We start from the raw sequence: 26354 nt of genomic DNA, 5'->3' as shown, positions 1-26354 counted from the left end.
TCCATCAACTCATCCAACGCCTCAGAACACGCACGCATATCATACTCCCTCATTTAATTTCCATACAGGATCAGTATCCTTTTATTTTTTATTTTATTTTCTATTTTGTTTTAATTTCTTTGTTAAATTAATTAAAAATAGTTTTAAAAATCCAAAAAATACACAAAAAATATTTTTATACTTCTAAAATAATATACTATTTTATGAAATAAAAATATTTTATTTTTCTTCAAAATTTTAATATTTTGCATAATTAATTAGTATATATTTATATATTTGCTTTTTAATTATTCTAACCAATCGAAAAATCATAAAAAAATTTGTTCTTTATATAAAATATTGTTTATATATTATAAACTAATTTTGTACATATTTTGAATAATTTTCTTTTTTAAGTTTTAATTATTTGTATAATTATTTACATAATTATGTTTTAATTAACTTAAATCAATTTCAAATCAATTTCAAAAATTCAAAAAATTAGTTTTGTTTTAAAATTAATTAACAAATATTTTGTACATATTTTAAACTTAATTTCTAGGTTTAAATCTATTTTCATCTTTTTTCTTCATTTTAATTTAATTAATCATGCATTAATTATAATTAAAATCAATCATAAAAATTCCAAAAACATGCCTTTTATGTTTCTTGCAATTTAAAATTCCTAGATAAATGTATAGGATGTCAAATTCATGTAAATAGGCTAGTTTACATTTCCTGCACAATCGATGTAATAGCGTAGATTTACTTTCCGCACTTTACATTTCCGCATTTTAATTTCCAGCACATATAAACTGCGTGTATGTCAAAGATAAAATTGAACCGTTAGATCACTAACTTCAAAGATAAATATCTGAATCCAATCACAATCACACTTGCACCTCTTCAGGTAATCCTTTTCAATCTTTCAAAATCAAAGTCAAATTTCACTGTTTTGAGTACAAAATCGAACCTTGCTTTTATATCCGATGAAAGGATAGATTTTTAAAGGAAATAGGATAAAGACCTTACAACCCAGGGTAGACCTCCTAGTTTGCTTGCTCAAATCAAAACAAACAAAATTCTCATACACTGTTGATTTTTCAAAACTTTCAAAAAGACAATACTTTGTATACATCCAAACACGGGTTATTACAAAGTTAATGTTCTTTTCAAAACATCTTTCGAAAGATAAACAAGCATTTTGTATACATCCACACACGGATCATTACAAAATTCAATTTACAAAGGTATTTGAAACCACATATGAGCAATTTCAGAGCAATTGAAAAGTGATCGAAAAACAAGTGAGCTAAGCAAACTTAAGAGCCCATGGATAACCATGGATACAAAGGGTGCTAACACCTTCCCTTTGTATAACCTACCCCCTTACCCAGAATTTCTTAAAGGTCTTTTTTCTGTGTCTTTTATAAACCTTTCCTTAATTGGATAAAATAAAAGGTCGGTGGCGACTCTGTGATATTTTCAAAAATGCGAAAGCATTAAGCGACAAAAAAGAGTCAGTTCACGTATCTCTACAGATCAGAGGTATGGCCCGGTATTAAAAAAAATCGGAGGTCCACAGTAGGCAGCGGGGTAGGGCCCGTGCGAGCACAATCCTTTCTTTTCCCTACATTCTGCATTCATTTTAGTCCAGATTAGCGTAGATTTGTTACACACCCATAGATTTAGACACTAGCGTGGATACCATCGAGTACGATGGGCGCGAGGGGTGCTAATACCTTCCCCTCGCGTAACCGACTCACTTACCCTCTTCTCTGGTCGTGAGACCGTTGTTTTGTTTTGTGGTTTGCTGGCATTCCCTTCCTTTTCAGGATAAATATGTTAGTGGCGACTCTGTTAATTTTCGCGGTAGAAACAGCTGGCGACTCTGCTGGGGACGTCTTGACCTGTTGCTGGTCCGGACTCAGCGAGTCGATCCTAGCGCTTGTGTGTTTATCTTTGGGTGTTTTTACTGCTTTGCATATTTATCTGTTTGCATTGCATTCTATGTGCGCTTTTACTTTTCTGCATCATATTCTGGACTGTCTGGATCTCTGTCTGTTGGGTGGGTGTTTCAAGAGGTAAAAGGCCCAATACCCAGGCTATGTGTGAACCATAGGAACCCTAGGATAGAGTGGGAGCATGGTTTGTCTCGAGGTGTACGTCTCGGGATGGATTATGTGACCACGAGCAGAGTAGTGGTTTCAAACGGAGGTATTATCGTCACCCGCTTCCGCGCTGTGATGATGCTTACCTTCGGGCGGACCGTATACTGCGTTTCATGACCTTACCTTGGCCTAGATTTACCCGTGAGTGGGGCGGGAATCAATGATCATTTAACAGGTACATTGTTGGTGACCGCTGTTCTTGTTCGTGGGTTACCGCTGTTCTTGTTCGTGGGTTACCGCTGTTCTTGTTCGTGGGTTACCGCTGTTCTTGTTCGTGGGTTACCGCTGTCCTCGTTCGTGTGTACTATTGGTTCCTGTTCGTGGGGTACTATGGTTCTTGTTCGAGTGGCAATCTGTGTTCTATTCCAGTGTGTTATTGACTATGGGCTTTGGTTATGTGGATTGATATTCCGTGTTCCGTGTGGTGTACCGTTTGGGGCCGAACCTTTGGCTTTGTATTATGTGTGTTACCGGCAGTCCAGAATGCCTGGTGGGCGGCAACAAGCCCCACCACTTTGCATCATAGCATATTTATTTCCAAAAGAAACGCAAAAAAAAAAAGATATGTATAATAAGCATTTGCATGTCATGTTTTTCAGGGACATTCAGGAGTTCATTCAAGCTAAAGATGGACACTCCCATTGATACTGTCAAGGAAGCAAAGAGAAATACGCATACTTACAGTTTCTTCCGAGAGCCGTTGACCGCCTTAGAAGGTTTGAGTTCATTGATGACCGCTTTCTGCTTGAAGAGTTTCACGGATGATTATGGGAATATTTTGACTTTGTTGGAAACCGTGGTTGAGACGCCTGCTTTGCAAACTTTGATGCAATTCTATGATCCTGAAATGAGGTGTTTCACGTTCCAGGATTACCAGTTGGCTCCGACATTGGAAGAGTACTCTATTATTCTTAATCTCAAGGTAAAAAGCGAAGTGCCATTCATCGACATTCCTAAAGAGTTGAATTTCAAGTTGATTGCTGCTGCTCTTTATTTGAGCATAAAAGAAGTATCTGATAATTGGAAGTCGAATGGAGGTGTCTCGGGGTTCACTTTGAAGTTCTTGGTGAGAAAAGCTAAAGAGGAATTTGAGAAAAAGAATTGGAACGCGTACAATGCATTGCTTGCTGTGGCTATTTACGGGATTGTGATGTTCCCAAATGTTCCCAATTTTGTAGACTCGGCCGCGGTACACATCTTCATGGGAAAGAATCCTATTCCTACTTTGTTGGCCGATACTTACTATGCCGTTCATTCCCGATATGAGAAACGTGGCGGTGCTATCACTTGTTGCCTTCAATTGTTGTTCATCTGGTTCCTCTCTTTGTTGCCCAGCAAAGGACCTTTTGTGAAGACAAGGGAGACACTTAAGTGGACCCACAGGATTATGTCACTTACCTCTTAAGACATCCAGTGGCCAAAGTATCGAATTAACGTTTCTGAAGTGATTGTTGGATGCGGTAAGTTTGATAATGTTCCTTTGGTTGGTACCAGAGGTTGCATCAATTACAATCCCGTGGTATCCTTGCGTCAGTTGGGGTATACGTTGAAAGACAAGCCGGCATATCACTTGATAGCGGAGACAGTCTATTTAGAGAAGGGGTCAGATCCAGAAAAGTTGAAGGAGATAATTGTGGCTTGGAAGAAGATCCGTAAGCATAATGGAGCCCATTTAGGGAAGAAGGAATCACTTGCTTTGACACCGTATGTTGAATGGATTGTGAAACGGGTTGGAAACTTGTTGCTGCCATATGACAGGGTTGCACCACTTCAAAAGCAACCTCCTTTGATTCTATCTGAATTTGTGCCAACAGAACTTTACAAGGATGCTCTGGTTACCAACTACAGGTTGCATGAAAGAGAGCAAGAGACCAATTTGAAGTTCTTTGAAGAGAGAGATGCAAAGATGAGGTTGATGCACCAGCTCAAGCAAGTCGAAGACGCAAGTTCAAGTCAAGCCAGTGCCCGGAGGCGTCCCAATGAGTTGCTAGAGGAAGATTTGTATCAGAAGCAGCAAGAGTGTCTACAGTTACAGAGATCAGAGAGTAGTCTCAAGAGGCAGAAGCGGGATTCAGATAAACAGCTAGCAGAAAAGAAGGCTTAGACTGCTCGACTTGAAGAAGAACTAAGAAAACTCCGAGCCCAGCGGAGAGGAGATGGAGGAGCTCATTCTGTTACCAGGCGATCCTAGTGTCGCTGTGGAGTGGATTTGTTTGATCTATGATGAATGATTTGATGTTTATGCTTGGTTTTTGTCGCCCATGTCCAGGATTGTTGGATGGGGTCGCATTTTGTTATGCTGGATTTCTTTTGTATACCTTAAGAGCACTTTGTGACGCGGTTATGTGTTTTGTTGTATGAACTCGAATTCTCAGTTATGTTTGAATGAAATATGCTCAGTTTGCCGATTTATTCTTGTGTGTGGATTGTTATTCAAATATATTCGGTGTCAGGGTTGCTATGTCCTATCTGAAAGTGGGACGAACTCTTGGATACCTGAAAATTGACAAACATCTCATGCATATCATTCATATATCATACATGTCATATATTTGCAGGTTTTGCAGGTCTTATATCTTATGTCTCGCTTTTTTATTATCAGAAGGAGTTCTAAGACGGCTAATCACCCGTATCCGACTAGGAGCAATCAGAGAAGGCAGATGGAACAGATTCAGGAACAGATGGCTGAGATGAGAGCTCAACTGACAGAGCAGATGAACGCGCAGATGGCGCAGTTTATGGAAGCATTGACTAATGTGACCAAGGGGCAGGATGACTTGCGAGTTCTCGTCGAGAACTCCAGAAGGAATGAGAATGGAGGACATCGAGGGCTGTTTGACGATGTGTCTGGCAGGATTGACGATCACCATGATCCGAATGAGTTTGATCACGTGGGAGGGCACTATAATCCTTTCAATCAGCATCACGGGTTTCCACCTCCACCTCCGTCTCGTCTGTTGGGAAGGAGAGATAATCAGAACCGTGGTAATTTGGATTTCAACGTTGAAAACTTTGATCAGGTATCGAGGCATAGTGCTGAAGGTGCGCATGATGAGGTTGAAAGGTATCGTCTGATTGAAGAACGTCTCAGGGCTGTTGAAGGCAAAGGGGTGTTAGGCATGGATATCAATGACTTGGGGCTGGTTCCTGGTGTGAGGATTCCCCCGAAATTCAAAGTTCCATCTTTTGACAAATACAATGGGGCGACTTGTCCCATGACTCATGTCAAAGCATACTATCGCAAGATGTCAGTTTATTCAGAGGATGAGGGTTTTCTAATGCATTTCTTCCAGGATAGCTTGGCTGGGGCTTCTTTGGAGTGGTATGTTCAACTCGAGCGCACTCATATCCATTCTTGGAGAGATCTTGTGGAGGCTTTCGTTAAGCATTATCAATATAATGTTGACATGGCGCCTAATCGAACCCAGTTGCAGGGTCTAGTGCAAGAGTCCAGGGATTCTTTCAAAGCACACGCTCAGAAATGGCGTGAATTGGCAGCAAGAGTGCGACCTCCCATGACTGAGCGTGAGATGATTGATATGTTCACAAGTACTCTATCTGGACACTACTATTTGGCTTGTAGTACTTCCACAAGCTTTGCTGAGATGGTTAGATGTGGCGAGCGTGTCGAGATGGGTTTGAAGATGGGAAAGATACAGTTGGGCGGTGTTGCTAGTTCTACTGGTGGAAAGAAACCGTCAGAAGGTCATGCCAGAAAGAGAGAAGGAAATACGGACGCTGTATATGGGCGAAGTGGCCAAGGAAGAGGTAACTCTCAAGTCAATGCTGTTACTATTCCTGTTCCACAACAACAACAACAGGGGCAACGCCCTCAATATCAGAATAACCAGTATCGGCAGAGAAGGGATAGAAAGATTGACCCGATTCCCATGACATATGCTTAGGTGTTGCAACATTTGCTCAAGATTGAGAAGATTACTTTGAGAGATGCTCCGCATGCTCCGGACACACAATCTCCGAATTACAATGTGAATGCACGGTGTGCTTTTCATTCAGGCGCTCCTGGCCATGATACAGAGAGGTGTATCGCGTTGAAGAACAAAGTCCAAGACTTGTTGGACCAAAAGATTATTCAATTCACTCCTACACCCAATATTGTCAATAATCCGATGCCTACTCACGGAGGTTCGGGTGTGAATGCCATTGAGAGTGAAGAGATAAGGGTTGTATCTGAAGTGAGCTGTTTGACTTTTCCTCTTGTATCTGTGAAGCAACATCTGATTAATAGCGGTATCTTCCCGGGCTGTGGTGTTGATTGTGAGAATTGCAAAAGTCAACCTGAAGGTTGTGCTGATTTGAAAGGTATGGTACAAAAGCTGATTGATGAGGGTCCTCTTCAGTTCTATCGAAGGTTGAGAGGTGCGAAGAGTAAGGATGGTGAAGTGTCTGTGATCTCAATTCCTTATGATCCAGTTGTTCCAATATGTATCCAAGTGCCTATTCAGATACCTGTCAGTATCCCGTATGAGGAACAACCAGCGGCGTTGATGATTACGGTGCCAGGGCCTATTCCATATGAGAGTGAGAAGGCCATCCCTTGGCATTATGGTTCAGACGTATATTACTATGGCACGAAGGAAGAAGGCGAGCCATCTAAAGAGAAGTTTGTTGAGGCCTCAGTTGCAAACACTGATAACTTCGCCGGTACTGGTAGGATCACTCGCAGTGGTAGGGTGTTCTCCCCTCAGCTTGTTCAGAACAATGCAGATGCTTTGGCTAAGGCCAAAGGAAAACAAGTAATGACTGATGTCCAGAACTCTCCGACCCAAGGTGGGGCACCTGATAGTGCTGTGTCTTCCAAGGATGTGGAGGAATTATTGAGAATCATCAGGAAGTCTGATTACAAGGTTGTTGAGCAGTTGGGTCAGACCCAGTCAAAGATCTCCATCTTGCAACTGCTGATGTGTTCAGAAGGTCATAGAGATGCTCTCTTGAGAATTCTGAATGGTGCTTACGTTCCGCATGAAATATCTGTGAATCAGTTAGAGGCGATAGCCAATAATATCTCCGCTGGGAACGGTTTGGGATTTACGGATTGTGATCTTCCTCCAGAAGGGAGAAACCATAACAAGGCTTTGCATGTTTCGATCGAGTGTAAGGGGACGACTTTGTCCCGTGTTCTGGTTGATACTGGGTCTTCTTTGAACGTGCTTCCTAGATCAGCTCTAATGAGAATTGACTATGCCGGTGTGGAGTTAAGGCCTAGTGAGTTGGTAGTGCGCGCCTTTGATGGTTCAAGGAGGTCTGTGTTCGGAGAGGTAGATCTACCAATCCAGATTGGTCCTCAGGTCTTTACTACAACCTTTTATGTGATGGATATTCAACCTGCTTACTGTTGTCTGTTGGGACGACCCTGGATTCACAAGGCTGGCGCTGTGACATCCACTCTTCATCAGAAGTTGAAGTATCCGGTTGATGGTAAAGTGGTGACAGTTTGTGGTGAAGAAGATTATATCGTGAGTCACTTGTCATCTTTCCGATATGTAGAGATCGAGGGTGAAATACATGAGACGCCTTTCCAAGCGTTTGAAGCTGTAAATGCTGTGAGAACTCCTCCTTATGAGATAACGAAGCCAGAAACGATTATGTCTTCTCTGAAAGACGCTCAGGTTGTTGTTGAGACTGGAAAGGTGGAAGGCTGGGGGCAAGTAATTGATGTGCGTCCCAAATTTGACAAGAATGGTCTTGGTTTCAGTCCTGGAAAGCGTATTGCATCGCCAAAGCCTAATATCCTTAGCCCGATCAAGTTTGTGAGTGGTGGTGTCATTCAAGATGGCCATGTTAATGCCATTGTCAATGACGAGGAGGTGGATAGTAACTGTGATTTTGATAGCTGGATTCGTCCAAGTGTTCCTGGGGAGATGCCTCGCAACTGGACAATTGAAGATGTCGTTCAAGTCACACAAGCTCAGGAGTAAATTTCTTGTTTTTTACTTTTCTTATCATGCAATAATTCCTACGCTATGCCCAAGGCGTAGTGAATCATTTGTAGGGCCATGCAGTTCGCATTTTCAAAGTTAATCATGAAATAAAAGGACGTTTTTGCATTCAAATATTTTGCTCCTTGTCTTTCTTTTTAACTTTTTCCTTTAAATGGCGATGTTTTTGCACACACTTGCACATAGCTTAATAAAAACAAAACTAAAATAAAAACATCAATCATGCAGATGTTCCACCACCACGGATTCCATTGGTAACAATTCCGCTATTGCTTATTATGATTTTGACAATTCGATCTACCAAGCCGAGGAGGAAGCTTATGAAGATTGTGATCTCCCCGACGAGTTGGCCAGATTATTGAAACAGGAAGAAAAGAAAGCGATTCAACCGCATCAGGAGGTAATTGAGATGGTAAATGTTGGCACTAAAGAGCAAGTCCGAGAAGTCAAGATAGGGGCTGCGCTTGAGAATAGTGTGAAGCAGAGGCTTATTGCTATGTTGAAAGAGTATGCAGATATCTTTGCTTGGTCCTATGAGGATATGCCTGGTCTTGATACAGATATTGTGGTACACCGTCTACCTCTCAAGGAAGATAGTCCTCCTGTCAAACAGAAGCTTCGAAGGACTCGCCCAGATATGTCTGAGAAGATTAAGAAAGAGGTTGAGAAACAATTTGATGCTGGCTTTCTACAAGTGGTGAATTACCCGCCGTGGGTCGCTAATATTGTTCCTGTACCTAAGAAGGACGGAAAGGTCAGGATTTGTGTGGACTACAGAGATCTTAATAGGGCGAGTCCAAAGGATGATTTTCCTCTTCCTCACATTGATGTGTTGGTGGATAATACTGCTCCTTTCAAAGTGTTTTCCTTCATGGATGGCTTCTCTGGGTACAATCAGATCAAGATGGCACCAGAAGACATGGAGAAAACAACGTTTATCACACCGTGGGGAACTTTCTGCTATAAAGTCATGCCTTTTGGGTTGAAAAACGCAGGGGCAACGTATCAGCGCGCCATGGTGACTCTTTTTCACGACATGATTCACAAAGAGATTGAAGTGTATGTTGACGACATGATTGCAAAGTCTCACACTGAAGAAGAGCACTTGGTTCACTTGCAGAAGTTGTTTGAAAGGCTTCGGGAATTCAGACTAAGGTTGAATCCAAACAAATGCACTTTCGGAGTGCGATCCGGAAAGTTGTTGGGCTTTGTTGTTAGCGGAAAAGGTATTGAGGTCGATCCTGCGAAAATAAAAGCTATACAAGAGATGCCTGAGCCGAAGACAGAAAAAGAGGTTCGTGGTTTCTTAGGGAGATTGAACTACATTGCTAGATTCATCTCTCATCTTACGGCCACTTGTGAACCAATATTCAAGTTGCTAAGAAAAGATCAGACGGCCAGGTGGAATAATGATTGTCAAAAAGCATTCGAAAAAGTGAAAGAGTATCTGCAAGAACCTCCGATACTAATGCCTCCAGTTCCAGGAAGGCCTCTGATTATGTACCTCACAGTTCTTGGAAATTCAATGGGATGTGTGTTGGGTCAACATGACGAGTCTGGCCGAAAAGAGCATGCAATATACTACCTTAGCAAAAAGTTTACCGACTGTGAATCCCGATACTCACTGCTCGAGAAAACTTGTTGTGCTTTGGTGTGGGCTGCTCGCCGGCTGAGGCAGTATATGTTGGTTCACACCACCTTGTTGATTTCCAAGATGGATCCTATCAAGTATGTTTTTGAGAAGCCCGCTCTTTCCGGAAGAGTAGCCAGGTGGCAAATGATCTTGACTGAATATGATATCCAATATACTACTCAGAAAGCCATCAAAGGTAGTGTGTTGGCAGATTATCTGGCGCATCAGCCGGTCGAAGATTATGAACCGATGAAGTTTGAATTCCCCGATGAGGATGTTCTGTACATCAGAGATTGTAACATTCCCGGACCGGAGGAAGGACCCGAACCAGGATCGCGATGGACGCTCGTGTTCGATGGTGCCTCTAATGCACTCGGGAATGGTGTTGGAGCTGTAATTACTTCTCCATCAGGTTTTCATATTCCGTTTACAGCCAGAATCTGTTTTGATTGCACTAATAACATGGCTGAGTATGAAGCCTGCATTTATGGTATCGAAGCTGCGATCGATTTGCGAATCAAATACTTGAAAGTTTATGGGGATTCCAATCTTGTCATTAGCCAGATCAATGGAGATTGGGAAACTCGCCATCAGAATCTGATTCCATACAGGGAGCATGTGATGAGACTCATTTCGTACTTTGATGAGATCACATTCGAGCATATTTCTAGAGAAGAGAACAATCTTGCTGATGCTCTCGCTACTTTGGCTTCCATGTTCAAAGTGAAATGGGCCAATGAAGCGCCTAACATCACCATCAACAGATTGGACGAACCAGCATTTTGCTTTGAGGCTGATGCTGAGTTGGATGGTAATCCCTGGTATCATGATATCAAAAAGTTCCTCGAAACTCAAGAGTATCCTCCCGAAGCGTCGGTGACTGATAAGAAGTTTCTGAGAAGGTTTGCAGCTAAGTTTTACCTCAACGGTGGGGTGTTGTACAAGAGGCATCATGACGGTGTGTTGCTCCGATGTGTTGTGAAGGAAGAAGCTTCGAAAATCATAGAGGAAATGCATGAAGGTGAGTTTGGTACCCATTCAAGTGGGCATACAATGGCTAAGAAGATCTTGAGGGCTGGTTACTATTGGTCCACTATGGAAACTGATTGTCATAACCATGTCAGAATTTGTCACAAGTGCCAGATTTATGCTGACAAAGTGCACGTGCCGCCTGTGCCTTTAAATGTTTTGACTTCTCCGTGGCCTTTTGCAATGTGGGGCATTGACGTGATTGGAGAGATTAAGCCTACTGCTTCTAATGGACATCGCTTCATTTTGGTTGCCATCGATTACTTCACCAAGTGGGTTGAAGCCGCATCTTATGCGAATGTCACCAAGCAAGTGATTACTCGCTTTATCAAGCACAACATAATATGCCGTTATGGGATTCCTGAGAAGATCATTACTGATAATGGGTCAAATCTCAATAACAAGTTGATGAAGGAGCTTTGTGAGTCCTTCAAGATTAAGCATCACAATTCTTCTCCGTATCGTCCAAAGATGAATGGCGCTGTTGAAGCGGCCAACAAGAACATTAAGAAGATTGTGCAGAAGATGGTAGTGTCCTACCGAGATTGGCACGAGATGTTGCCTTTCGCCTTGCATGGCTATCGCACCTCTGTGCGTACATCGACTGGGGCAACTCCTTTCTCACTTGTTTATGGCATGGAAGCGGTATTGCCTGTTGAAGTTGAGATTCCTTCCTTGAGGATTATGAAAGACGTCGAGCTTGACGAGTCAGAATGGGTACAAAATCGGATGGATCAGTTGAACCTCATCGATGAAAAACGCTTAGCGGCTATCGGACATGGTCAGGTGTACCAAAAGAAGATGAGGAAAGCTTTTGACAAGCGGGTGCGACCCCAAAGCTACAAGCCAGGTGATCTGGTACTCAAAAGAATCATTCTCCCTCAAGGAGATCCTCGAGGCAAGTGGACTCCGACGTATGAAGGCCCCTTTGTTGTGCAGAAAGTATTCTCTGGCGGCGCCATGATGCTTGCAACAATGGATGGCGAGAATTTTCCGCACCCTGTGAACGCAGATGTAGTCAAAAAATACTTCGCATAGACCTGATAAAGAAGAAAAAAAAAGAAAGAAAAAAAGAAGAAAGAAAAAAAAGAAAATGAATCAGGCAAAAGAATGAAAAAGAAACAAATATACCCGCTAAGTTGAAAACCCGAAAGGGCGGCTTAGGCAAAAAAAGGACAAAAGCGAAGGACTACATCTCGCATGCCACCTTGGCAATCACTCTTCATACATGCTTAGGGCTCCCGACCGAGGGATAAGCAAGACTCCGTGTTCTTGAGTTTTCACCTAGCAGCTCAAATCCCTAAAGCATGCACAACATCCAATCACTTTGTTTAGGGCTCCCGACCGAGGGATAAGCAAGACTCCGTGTTCTTGAGTTTGCATCGCTGGCAACTCAAATCCCTAAAGGCGCTCACAAACCCCGTCGGGTCCACAAGTTTGGTGATGTCATATCAATCAGTTGTTAAATCGGGCAGTGATCAATCCTAATGAGTACGGTCTTCCAAAGCAAGGAGATGAGAGCGTCGGAGTTATAAAAGTGATAGCGGGATCAAAACCAATGGATATCCATTTCACATTGTCATTTCTCTTGTACTCAATAAATGTGTGGTTACCTCTTACTAGGAACTACTTCTGAAATGTGTTTGCCCTTCTATGAGCATTCCTTTTGCAATTAATAAAGATCTTTTTATCTTCAAAAGTTGTTTTCTTTTACTGTTTTGTTTGCATAAAACGTCCCGAGTTTGTGGTAAACTTTGCGTATGAAAATTGCATTGCATTTACAATACATGATTAGAAATGATAAAACCTTTGAATCTACTTCGAAGTCTTGTGTAACCAGGATGGCAGGACAAGATACCATGCTATATCCTGGGGCACGTTCATTTGTTTGTCTCGCAGGTACGTCCTTGCAAGCGCTTCATATCAGCATATCGACGGACCAAATCATGAGAGCTTCTCACTCCCCAGCTGAGTGCATTCAGATGAGGTTTTCTTTGCTTCAAGATTCTCATCTCCTCAGTAAAGCACATTTCGATGCAATTCCCGTGCTTCAGAAGCCTTATTCCCGGCGGAATACTTTCTCCCCAGTTGAGTCATGATAGAATGGTATCCGATTCCCCAGCAAGCTCTTAATGAGGTTCCTTGCCTGAAGGCCTCATTTTCCCCAGTAGAGGGCTTTCTCTCCCCAACAGATTGACCTGTTTTCCCCAGGAGAGGTATCTCATTCCCCAGTGGAGTTATCTTAACAAAAGGTTCTTATGTCAAGTTCCTTATCCCCAGCGAATCTCTCGTATACTCAGCAGCTCGCTTTGCAGAAATATTCATCTTTCCCACTGAGTCACTCCTCAGCAGAATCTGTGTCCTTCAAGGATTTCCCCAGCGGAATGCGTTCTACACAAGCAAGTCGGTTACTCCCCATCAGAGTTATCTCCATGACTTGCTCTTATCTCCACATCCCCATTGTGTTGAGAATTTGCTTCTCCAGTGAAGTGGCCAGGGTATTCCCCAAGCAATTAAGTGGGATGTTCTTATCTTCAAGCAGGATTTTTTCCCCAAGCAGAGCTCGCGTCTAGATTTGATCATCTCCAACAGATTTCTGGTCCATCTTTGCCAGCTCGCAGTTAGTGACATCTGGTCACTCATCTTGTCCTCCCCGCAGAGTTCCATGCTCTCTTCAGGACTGCTTCAGCAATTCAGTGCTCCTCCGCTGTTTCTACAAGCAGCGTCCGAATCACACATCATTTGCATAGCATTCTCAAAAGCGTGTAGCGTCTTCCTTCGACGGAACGTTATTCCATAAACATTCATACATGCATCATGCATAAATCATATCATATTTGTTTCTTTCTACAGGAAAGTTATCAAGTTTCAAAATGCCTCCCAAAGAGCAACTCGCCTAATCATTACAGGCGCTTATCCTGATGTCCAAATCAGAAGAAGTTTGTCTCATTATATTGACACCGTCAGATTACGTGAAGGCTTACTTATTCCCGATGTCCCCATATCGGTTGAAGATATTTGTTCCTATCCTGATTCCAGTTCAGTTGAAGGAACCGCCTCCGGATCTCCAAGATCTTCCTAAGTAGCAAGCCTACTGATGCCTTAGATCAGTTGGAAATATCTACGTCCTGACGATTTATTTTCGTTCAGAAGAAGAACTCATCTGCCCAGTCCTGATGCTTACTATCAGTTGAAGATGTTTTCTTTCCCGGCGCACACAGTTCGGAAGAGATATTCGTTCCTATTCCTGATAAATCATACTTTCAGTTGAGGGAACCGCCTCCGGATCTCGTCGATCTTACGAAGGAGCGAGCCACTGATACCCAGATCAGATGGAGATATCTGCCTGATTGACTTTTTTTAATCAGAAGAGGATTGTTCTACTTATTTTCTGGCATCGCGCCCAGATCAGTTTAAAGACTTCCTTTCCCGGCGTACATAGTTCGGAAGAGATATCCGTTCCTATTCCTGATAAATCAGACTTTCAGTTGAGGGAACCGCCTCCGGATCTCGTCGATCTTACGAAGGAGCAAGCCACTGATACCCAGATCAGATGGAGATATCTACCTGATTGACTTTGTCATTCAGAAGAGGATTGTTCTACTTATTTTCTAGCATCGAGCCTAGATCAGTTAAAGACTTCCTTTCCCGGCGTACACAGTTCGGAAGAGATATTGTTCCTATTCCTGATAAACCAGACTTTCAGTTGAGGGAACCGCCTCCGGATCTCGTCGATCTTACGAAGGAGCAAGCCGCTGATACCCAGATCAGTTGGAATATCTGCCTGATGATTTAATTGCATCAGATGGAGATGTCGCCTTGGTGCCCAAACCAGAGATATTTACTACCCGTTGATGCCCAGATCAGCCGGAATATCTCATTTCGATCCCTAGATCGACTTAGACATCTATCCCCGATTCCTGTTCGAAAGACATCTGCTACGCCTGATGCCCAGATCAGTCGAGATGTTACTTCTTTTGATGCCCAGATCAATTGAAGTCTTTTCCCCTGCCTGTGGGGTTATCTGTTCCTTCTTATCGCAAGTTGGAGCTTATTTAATTATTCAGGTCAATTGAAGTTTTTTCTCCCTGCTTTCGGGGTGGTATATTCCATCTTATTGCAAGATGGAATCTTCTATTGATCAAGAGTGCAAATTTTCGAGTTCATTCAGGTATTCAATCTCCTTTCACCTCAACGGTTCGAAACTTTCGTTTCTCGCTCGTCAGGTTCAAGAAGTTTGAATAGGGGCAGCTGTTGCACCCCAAAATTTGCCCTCTTTATTTGAGCTATAAGTTAATAATGACGTTTATTTCGTCATTCAAAAATTGAAGAAAAATAATAAAGAGTTTTCATGGGTTCAAGAAGAAAGGCGTGAAAAATGGTTTAAATAGTGGAAATACGAGAAAAATTCGCAAGTCATATTTGGAAGGTGATATGAGCTTAGTTCCCGCGCTATCTTGACTGTTTCGACGATGTCTACAACTTTCGTGTTCGGCTCAGAAGCTAATTCTTTGAAGAAGGTCGTCAAATTTGCAAATTACTTGAGGTTTCGCAGTGAAAAACGGTGCTGAATGTAGGGTTTTCGGACAATAAAAAATTCATATCTCACAATCCGCTCGTCGGATTCGCTTGAAAATTTAACTGGAGCTCCGTGTCATCATTACCAAGATTTTATATGTTCGGACCGAAGACCAATTATGCACCAAAAATTCCCAGCATTTTGAAGAACGCCTTGATTTTTCAGTGAAAAGTGTGTTTTCGAGTATGTCGCACCTAGTTTGAAAATTCATAACTTCTTCGATTTTTATCGTATGAAGTCCATTCCGGCGGCATTTTCTCAGAAATTTCGGTAGCTTCGTTTCTTCGTCACACATGCTTGTTCAGATTTTGAGCCGAAGATAGAGTTTTATCGAGTTTTTTGAGCGGTACTCACAAAATTCTGCGCAGTCGCACCAGATGAATTGACGTTTCTCGTCATTCAAACGGGCGTGTTTTCTTCATCGCTTATCGGATTGAGGTGATTCTCGCGGCGACGGGTCACAAATTTGGTCATCTTCATAATGGCATCGGTTTAGTTCCGAAATTTAGAGCCGAACCGAGTTTCCTTAAAAACGAGCCAAAATAAGACGCACCGAGGGCAATTTGGACGTTTCGCGTTGACAATATATAAACATTTTGCTCTTCACAAATGAGAAAAAGATTTTCATAACTTCATTTCACCCAAAATAATCAAAAACACTTTCTCTCAATTCTCTCTCATTTCTCTCAAATCAAAACCACAAATTACACAAAACTTTCATCAATATTCATCAATCTTCTTCAAGAAAAAAAACAACATGGATTGAAAAGTGAAGATCGGATCGAAGTTTCTCCTCCTCTCTCCTATACACTTCGCGCGCGCCTCTCTCTCCCCTTGGGATTCACTTTTCGTCTTTGCTTCGCGTTTTCGTTCGTGTTCGCGTCGTGTTCGCGTTCGTGTTCATCCGATCTCATTCTCGTCGCTTGATCCGGTAAATTCACTACAAACCTTGTTAGATCATTGATTTTGTTGCTTAACTCGACATTGATCATGATGATTTTTGATTGCGGATGATGGATCTATGATAATTGATGATGATAATTGTTTGTTGATTGAATGATTCGTGTTGATCTTGATTATTTGATTGAATTCGAGATTTACCGGTGAATAGTTGTTGATGATATATTGATAATGCTCTATGAATTAAATATATGCACACAAAGTGTTTGATGATTTGATTAAGAGAATTGTGATGATTTGATAATATTGAGTTGTTGTGAATTAAGGTGCATGTGGATGAATTTTAGAAGTAGGACTTGTTTGGTTCAATTTTAGAATGTGAATTTCAACTTAAGCATGATAATTGGTGTTGACATGAGAGGTTATAACCATGAGCATGATGCTGAATTTTTGAGGTTGATTCTTGTTGTTGTTGTGCTTGATGATAATGATTGAAGTTGAATATACTTGGTGCACAAATGTGAGTTTAATGTGGAGAATTGTAGTGATTACACTCTTGAAAATCATGATTCTATGTTATCTTCGCTCTTGCCAATAATATACTTTGAGCCAATCGCCATGAGTCATTTCTTGGTGTTTATGTGTGACTTCTATGAGTTGTTGGGGCTGTTTTAAAGGTAGCATAATGCAGAATTTTCTTGGCTTTGTATTTGTGTTGCATTTCATTATTTTCAACTCATGAAAACATAGTTTTTTGAAGGATTTTTGTCTAAACTTTATTGTGTTGTTTGTTTGTTAATTCTAAGTGATAGTAGAGCTTTCTTGTGTGTTAATAAATGCCTCTAAGTGCTGGAACTTGCTGCTACACCATGCTATTTTCTTTCTTTCCGAATTTTTCCATAACGCGCGCGGTATGTCGGCTTTACTTCAAAATGTCATAACTCTTGAACCGTGTTGAATTTTTGCGAATGTGAATAATGTTTCTTGAGTAGAATAATGCTTCCGGAGCTGATGGTGAGGTTTATTCTCGGTTTCGGACGACTTTTTTTATCGTTTTCGCTACTGTCCCGTTTCGGAAATCGTGCTTCCGAGCCGATTTAATAAATTCCGACCGCATATTTGAGTTCTTTGGCACGTTTCTAGCTTACCATAAAATTTTGGTTTAATTCCGACAAGTTTAGTTTTTTTATCATTTTTACCCGGTTTCGCCGTTTCGGTGTACCGTTGTGCATGTAAATACTTGCGTTGGCTTCCGTAGTTTTAGTGTACATATTTGATTTGCTCTTGAATACTATCTCATGTTTCTTCTTGTTTGCTTTTGTTACATTTTCATCCTCTATTCCGTTATCCATTTCTGGTTTAGCTTATAATTCAATAACGCAATTTCGATTGCGATGTTTGTTATCTCTAACTTGTGTGCTAGTGTGCAAGGCTTTTGGATAGTCACCGATCGATGCTTATTCTATGAGTGTTCCGCTTTACTTGCGGGACACGATTTCATTCGCTTGCCTCGTGTTCTCATCCTGGAGACACGTCTCTATTACTTTATATCTGCTTGTTTGGTTTGCTTGTTCCTCTTGCAGGTGTATTGTGATTATACTCGACGCGCATGTCGACCTTTGCGTGCTTTCATGGCTAATCGGTGTGCTGACTATTTGCCTTTGCTTTTGCTAGCTCGCTCGCGGGATCCTAGTTTACTCGCTCTCTTCGCTTTAGTTTACGGATCATCATCCGTTTGGTATTGATTCCTTTTCATTTTATTTCTCTCGCACTTTATCGCTTTCTCGCATCATCCTTTAACATGAGAAGTAGGACCTAGACATGCATCTGGCCAAGCCCTCGAAAGAGGCTCTGTTTTTGTTGGTGTGTTTATATTTGTGCTTTGCGGCAGGGAGTCACGGTGTAATAAGTCCTATACGGCACTCCGTTAAGTCCTCATGGAAGGCATGCGGTCAAGGGTTCGTAATCAACCCCCGCCTAGTCTCATCGAGTCTGTTTGGTATGCGCACGCCTCGCGTTGCTCGCTTCTGAACCTGCACAAGATCTTGTTATCGAGTATGTCAGGAAAAGGGTTCATGTAGCCGGACCCCCGCCTTTCCCATAGCTCGCGTTGCTCGACGTTGATGCTCGGTGTACGCACACACCGTTTTCCTTTACGATCCGTGACGGCTTGGTTGCTGAGAGGGGTCCGCCCTCTTGTCTATGGCCCGATCATTTTCACGAGGTCTAATGCTTGGTTGACTTGGGTTGAGCTGCTCCCCTTGGCTATGGCGGGACCGCTTTTCTACCACTCGGCCAGTGCCGTTGGTTTTGTTTGCTTTACGAGCGGAGCTCGTTTGTGTGATATACTTGTTTGCACCGCTTTTCCCCCGTAGGTTGTTTAGCTTAGCTTAGACTTGTACCCTTTGTATGATAACATTAGGTAGCAAGCTTTCCCCCTTAACTTAGGTCTTCCTCATGCATCTTTTAAAACACAAACCACACTCTTTGATTTTCTTTTCTTAAGAGCTTGTTATTTCCGCTCCATTCCCAAGCATAAGTCTCCAAAGGTCGAGCAGCGGAGTGTGAATGTAACTCGTTCACCTAAAAAACACAAAACAAACAGAAATTAGTTAGCCGAGCTACGGTAGCTCTGATTCTGCAAAACAGATACGTAGGCAGCGGGGTAGGGCCCGTGCGAGCACAATCCTTTCTTTTCCCTACATTCTGCATTCATTTTAGTCCAGATTAGCGTAGATTTGTTACACACCCATAGATTTAGACACTAGCGTGGATACCATCGAGTACGATGGGCGCGAGGGGTGCTAATACCTTCCCCTCGCGTAACCGACTCCCTTACCCTCTTCTCTGGTCGTGAGACCGTTGTTTTGTTTTGTGGTTTGCTGGCATTCCCTTCCTTTTCAGGATGAATATGTTAGTGGCGACTCTGTTAATTTTCGCGGTAGAAACAACAACTATATATAATACAATAAGCCCACTAAGCAGTTAGAGGCCCAAAACAGAAATAGCTATGGATCTAATAGAAACAATGAATCAAAAATTTTAAATTGGCATTTGATATTATCTATTTATTTTGCCGATTAAGACCCACGCTGATAGTACTATTTTCGCTGTTATATGGGTAGCTGCTACTGAAAACTAACAGCGAGAATAGTACTCAGTATTGACAACACAAAAAAAGGTATGACTTATGGTCGATAGTATGGGAAATTTTGAATTTCATTGATGATTATCTCTAAATAATATTATCACAAGTAAAAGCCGTAAGAAATTGTTGATTTTTCGTTCCTAAAACTCTGAATTCTTACGACTTTCGGGTGAGGAATAAACTTTACCGTGATCTTGAAAATCTAATAAGCTTTGGGAGACTTATGGCATTTTACAATATTCCAAAATTATTAATTATTTTCCCACACAACTAATATTGGATTAGTGAAATATATTGTGAGAGAATATGTGACAGAAATAATGAACTTTATTTTTTAGTTGCTCAAACATTGTGAGAGAATATGTGATAGAGATAATGAACTTTTTTTTTTGTAGTTTCTCAAACATTGACTAGCCTGTAGGGGTGGAAATAGGCTAGGCTAGGCTAGGCTTTATAAGGCCTGGGCCTGGCCTATGATAAACTTACAAGGCCTGAGCCTGGCCTATGGCCTACTATAGGCTCGTTTTTTTAGCCTGGCCTGGCCTTTTTAAAAGCCTGGCCTGGCCTGAAAGCCTATTTAAAAGCCTCTTTCTTATTAATATTTTCAATTAATTCATATTACTTAAGAAGCCTTATAGATCGCATATATATATGAACATTTAGACCGACCTATTTAGCATTTTTTTTAATATATATATATATATATATATATATATATATATATATATATATATATATATATATATATATATATATATATATATATATATATATATATATATATAGACCAATACACTTTTTCTAATATATATGCATATATAGGCCAACCTATTTAGACTAATTTTAATATATATGAAAATATAGGCCGGCCTACAAGGCTTTATAGGCTTTTTTAATAGCCTAGGCCTGGTCTATTTTATTAAATAGGCTTTTAAAAAAGCCCAAGCCTGACCTTTTTATCAAATAGGCCTGGCCTGGCCTTAAGTAGGCTAGGCTATAGGCCCCTGTAGGCCGGCCTGGCCTATTCCCACCCCTACTAGCCTGTTGTCCATATTATACATAATTTTAGTTCATTATATATTTACAATTTTTATTAATGTAGGTATATTATTTTGTGACCAATATTTATGTGTGTATCCTTTATTTACTTATTGACATTTCGATATATCACACTACTCTATTTATGTGTCATATTAAAAAATTTAATTTAATTTTATTCTAAATTTGAGATTTTACTTTTAAAATAAGTAAGAGTGCCGCTAACCAGTGCCCCGGACATTGGGTAAGGAGCATTAAATAGTCATTGATTCTATTTATTTATTTTTAAGAAAAAAAAGATAATTAAATGTTAAATTAACTATGTATCCATGATTAAATACAGTATTAAATCATAGAAATAAATTTATGAGTGAAGACCCATTTTGGTCCCTCACAAATATTACACGAGTTAAATTAGTCCCTCACAAAAAAATTGACCCAACTTAATGCCTTACAAAATTTAACCGGATCATATTAGTCCTTCTGCTATTATTTTTCTCAAATCGGTTTTTTTCTAGTTTTAAGTCGTGATTAGATTGCCACGTTGGATTTTATTTATTTTTCATTTTGTAAATACTAAATTGATTTTTATTTTAAATTTCATTTTTAAACAATTATAAATTAATAATATAAAAAAGCCAAAATTGTTTCTTATAAGGAGTTGAACTCAGGCCCACGTGGTTAAACTTAAACAATTCTAAATTTAAAATAAAAAATACGAAATTTTTATCAATATGGTCTCGAACCTAAGTCTCTTCAGATTAAATGACAGACAATTTAATACAATAGAAATTGATTTGTCTATTTGTAAATGATAGTCACTTTACTAACAATAGAAATTGATTTGTCTAGTTGTTATTGATAGTCACTTTATTAACCGTAAAAATTGATTTGTCTGGTTGTAAATGATAATCACTTTATTAACAATAGAAATTGATTTATCTAGTTGTAAATGATAATTAATAACTTTACTAACAGTAACAATAGAAATTGATTTGTCTTGTTGTAAATAATAGTTGCTTTACTAACAATAGAAATTGATTTTTCTAGTTGTAAATGATAGTCACTTTATTAACGATAGAAATTGGTTTGTCTAGTTGTAAAGTGAAAATTATTTAACTTGAATGGGACTTGGATTTGAGACCTCATAGGTAAAAATTTATGTATAAAATTTGTTAATATTAGTAGAAATCATGGAAATTACTTGTTTAAAAATTACTTTATAAGAAATAATTTTGGCTTTTTTATATTATTCTTTGATAACGGTTTAAAAATGAAAAAACCGGTTTAGAAGTAGAAAAAACCGATTTGAGAAAAATATTAGCAAAAGGACTAATATGACCCGGTTAAATTTTTTAAGGGATTAAGTTGAGTCAATTTTTTTGTGAGGGACTAATTTGACTCGTATAATATTTGTGAGGGACCAAAATGGGTCTTCACTCTAAATTTATTTATGGACTCTTTTTCTCTTTTACTTTATCCATTATTTAAAGTGTCAAACTACACGTTTTTCAAACAAAATAAACTTAAAAAAAAGTTAAACAATAAAATATAGCATAAAAATAAAATAATAATTAAAAAACTCAAATAAAAATTCATATTTAATTTAAGTATTAATACAAAAATTTAAATATTTTGATAAAATCCAAAATATGAAGAAAAAAAAACTTAAACATATGATTGAGTCTCCATTATACTTGTTCATCAACTTCATGAGCATATTCCTGTTAGAAGAAGAAAAAAATGTAAGCAAAAAATCATTTTAATTAGAAATTTAATTTAATAAATTTAATAATATATTTGTACCTAAACTTTTGGAAGAAGAATTGGATTTAAATTGGCATCTTCACAATTTTTCTTTTTTTTTTTGTTTGTCTTCTTTTTATCTTTTAGGGGACATGTAACAATGTTATGTCCTTCGCCTTTGCATAATCCACAAGCATTCATGTTATGAGATAACTCTTCTCCATTTGTTTGATTTTAAATTTGTATTCTTGTTTTAGCGTGCTCTTCTCATATTTGATAATTAATTTATATGAGAAATGTATAAGAATTTAAATTGTATATTTTCTGTTCTGGACTGAGCCGACGTCTGGCCCAAATACAACGAGAGGCTCAAACTCACCTGACCCAAGAGAAGATCTATCCTCGCTTCTCGTATCCGGGGTTCACACTTGCCCGTACGCCGGGCATTCACTACGTTTAACCTGGCACACCCACGAGCACCTCAGACAGTGCTATGGACCGAGCAGGGCTCTCCACGGTGTTCGGAGCGGGCGCTCCTGGCGAGAACCTCTACCTATCCTTTAGGCCGAGGACCCTCCTTCTCGTAGGGTTCCTTCGCCCACAACTCTCCAAATAGGGCGGAGTCCACGTACTCCCGAAATGACCTCGTCTCCCCTATAACTTCAGAGCGGTTGACCAAGGATGGAGATCACATGCTAGTCTCCACTGCACACGTAGAATCCTGACAGTCTCCGAATTGGGTCTGGGTATCTAGTCCAATGGCGAGATCTTGGCCCAGCGCTGGGGGCTATAAATACTCTCTTTCACTAAAGGGTCAGGTAACTCATTTATTCTCACTCTTGACTTGTACTTGTACTTTGATTGCTATCTTTTTTCACTTTGGCATCAGAGTACCTTGCAGATACACCCCCAATTCACAGAAAACCAACACGTTGCAGGCTTTAACGATCCTCCTGATCAGTTACGATCATTTTCAAAATTTGATTATAAAATATCTTTTATGAAAATATATTTAATTTGTAGTAAGTAATTATATTAAGAGATATGCATTGAATGTCATATTTCATCTTGATTTGAATGGTCAAAGGAAATTATTGAAAACCATTAATTTCCATAAGGAGATAGTACATGGTGACACTATAACCGTGTAATGTCATGGAAATAGGCCAGGCCGATAACATGGGCCTACAGGCTGGCCTATAAAGGCTCAGGCCAAGCCACACATTTTTTATAAATAGAAAAGACCTAGGCTTTTTTATAAGCCTATTTAGTTAAAAAGGCTAGACCTCAGGCCCAAAAAAAGCCTTTTAAGCCTATCAGGCCGACCTATTTAAATAAATATGAATATTTTTTTATTATCATTATGTTATGTTTTGTACTTTGAATTAAAATACATAAATAAAACTTGGTTATCTTAAAGAACTTGTGAAAATAAGATGAAAATACCTAATGAACATTGTTTTCATAAGTTATCTTAAACAAATGGTCTCTAAGAACTTATGCTAATAGGTAAGTTAAAATAAGTCAATGCAAATAAATTTTTAGTTTTCTTGGTATTTTAGTTAGTTAGTCTATTCAAACATTATTTTAGTTAGTATGTCAAAACAAATAGGCTTTTATGTAGGCTAATAGACTAACTAGGCCTTCGAAAAGGCCAGGCTCAGGCCTAAAAATAAGCCTACGACAAGCCACAGGCCAGACTTAGTCTTCGATTTTTTTGACAGGTCAGGCCTAGGCCTGGCAAAGCCTAGCTCGACCCAGCCTATTTCCACCCCTAAACGTCACTAACTTAAAATAGAAAAGGCTAAAGATAAAATGTAAAGGAATACTTATTATATTTTAGAGTGAAGTCTCATTTTAGTCCCTCATAAAAACTGTAGAGGTCAGATTAGTCCCTGAGAAAAAAAGTTCCTATTAGATCCTTTACAAAATTTAACCGAGTCATGTTAGTCCCTCTACTAATATTTTTTTCAAACCGATTTTTTTTTACTTTTGAACCGTGACTGGACCACCAGTGAAGACCCATTTTAGTCCCTCACAAAAGAGGGAGAGCCCAAATTAATCCCTGAGAAAAAAATGTCTCTATTTAATCTCTTACAAAATTTAACTGAGCCATGTTAGTCTCTCTTTTAATATATTTTTCTCAAATGATTTTTTTCGTATTTTTAAACTATGACTGGACTTGACAAGATAGGCATGCTTTCATTAAATACTTTGTTATCATCAAAACCTAAGTGATATGGTATAAACCAATTTTCTTCCAACATACCATGTGTATTATTTTCGCCACAAGTATTATTTACAAAAGCAAGAAATTATCCTAAACACCTCAGTAATAAAACTAAACCTTCCTAAAAGATCATTAACAACTAAAACAATAACGACATCTAATACACAAGAATACATAACAACAAAAACCATAGTCACCCACCCATAATCCTGATAATAAACCAAACAAAGAAAAGAACGTCGTGGTGTCGCGATGATTTATCTACAATTCCTTCATAAATAATTTTAATTCAACAATCGTAAAATAGAAGTCCAGTCACAATTTTTTTTTAAATATCGATTTGAAAATAATACTAAAAGAGGGACTAACATGACTTGATTAAATTTTGTAAGGGTTTAAATATAGACATTTTTTTTAGGGACTAATTTGGACTCTTCCTTTTTTGTGAGGGACTAAAATGAGTCTTTATTAGCAGTCCAGTCACGGTTCAAAAGTAAGAAAAAACCGATTTTAAAAAAATGTTAGTTGAGGGAATAACATGGCTCGGTTAAATTTTATAAGGGATTTAATAGAGACGTTTTTTTTCTCAGGACTAATCTGACCTCTACAGATTTTGTGAGAGACTAAAATGGGACTTCACTCTATATTTTAATAGTAACACTATTGTTAATTACTTTATAATTAAGTGTTGTGAATTTTATTATATATTAGGCTCATTTATTTTGTTAAAACGATTTGTGGCTAATTTATGAATCATTTGAGATGACCCTATAATATCCTAAAAGTCATCAAAGTGTAATGACTCTATTTGCAAGGATAAAATGCAATGTTTTTTTGGTTAGTCATAATTTATTTTCAATCTCTTATTTTCAATCTCTTATGATAATTATATAAATGAATATAAAGAGACATTGTTTTTAATATTATCTACTTCTTTTGAAAAAAAATTATAAAAGTGCATTTATATAAAATTGCCAACTTTCCAAAATATTTTGAATTAAAAACTTCTTATTTATTGTCGTAAATTAATTTCTTGTCATATACTCAACAATAAAATAAATAAATATTTAATTTTATGAGTATATTAGAAATTCTTTTTTTTTTTTGGAGTTTTTTTCTTAAAAATTAAGTGATTACCATTAATCTACTTCTACTATCTACTATCTACTATCTATCTACTATCTACTATCTACCCATCTACCCATTAATTAAAGATTGACCAAACTCTCAAAAATACCCTTTCTTCTAAATTTTTTTACACTACAATTTGGACATCTTAGTAATTAACAAATTAACCATTCACTTTATCATCTTTTCTCATTAGATACACTTGTCATGCTTTTATTAGTTCAAATTAAAAAACACTTTTTCCCACCATCATATCCCTTCCCTCACTTCTCTCTTTCTACCGTTTTCTCTCCTCTTTTTTTTTTTCCACAAACCCTAACACTGCCGTCATCCCCCTTTCTCCACCATATCTACGGTCACCACCACTTCTAATGAAAAAACCATAACCATTTTCTTACTTCTCATCTCACGACCTTCCTAATGTACCGCTTGGAGTTTTGTTTCGAAGAACTTCGCCGTGGACAATCGATGCAAAATGCACACGGTATATTTGTATCATCGTTTGTAATGGCGTGATTTTGTTTTTTTTTTTATTTTGCATCTTTTTTGTTTCATTTTTATTTTGTGTGATGTAGAGTATATTAATGGTCTTCATCCATGCTCAGATCTCTCTATAACAAAGAGATTACATCAGGTATAAATTTCATCTCATATCCTTTAATTTTAGGGTGCATTAATATTGAAAAATACTGAGTTTTGATTTTTTTCGATTTGAGATTTCTTCTGATTTATAATTTTAGGGTTTGTCATCACAAAACCATAATAGTTTTTGTTTATCTGTATTTTAGGGTTTGTACATCAAATGATTAATGT

The 26354-nt window shown here is 38.9% G+C and overlaps 1 protein-coding gene across 1 annotated transcript; it reads left to right on the top strand.

Annotated features, from left to right (window-relative positions):
• Positions 1-2778: 2778 nt before the first annotated feature.
• On the top strand, positions 2779-4254 carry LOC131650197 (uncharacterized). Its single transcript, XM_058919916.1, has 2 exons — positions 2779-3539; positions 3645-4254. Exons 1-2 carry the CDS (start codon positions 2779-2781, stop codon positions 4252-4254), a joined length of 1371 nt encoding a protein of 456 aa, XP_058775899.1.
• Positions 4255-26354: the final 22100 nt, after the last annotated feature.

The sequence above is a fragment of the Vicia villosa genome, linkage group LG2 (assembly GCF_029867415.1).
Source record: "Vicia villosa cultivar HV-30 ecotype Madison, WI linkage group LG2, Vvil1.0, whole genome shotgun sequence".
Classification (NCBI taxonomy): domain Eukaryota; kingdom Viridiplantae; phylum Streptophyta; class Magnoliopsida; order Fabales; family Fabaceae; genus Vicia; species Vicia villosa.
The sequence above is the reverse complement of the archived record's forward strand: the minus strand, read 5'-3'. Positions and strand labels throughout refer to the sequence as shown.

Bases quoted from the DNA above. Each gene is read 5' to 3' on its own strand.
- LOC131650197 (XM_058919916.1), top strand. From the start codon at position 2,779: ATGGACACTCCCATTGATACTGTCAAGGAAGCAAAGAGAAATACGCAT. The intron at 3,540-3,644 runs GTCACTTACCTC...GGTTGGTACCAG, and splicing joins AAGTGGACCCACAGGATTAT to AGGTTGCATCAATTACAATC.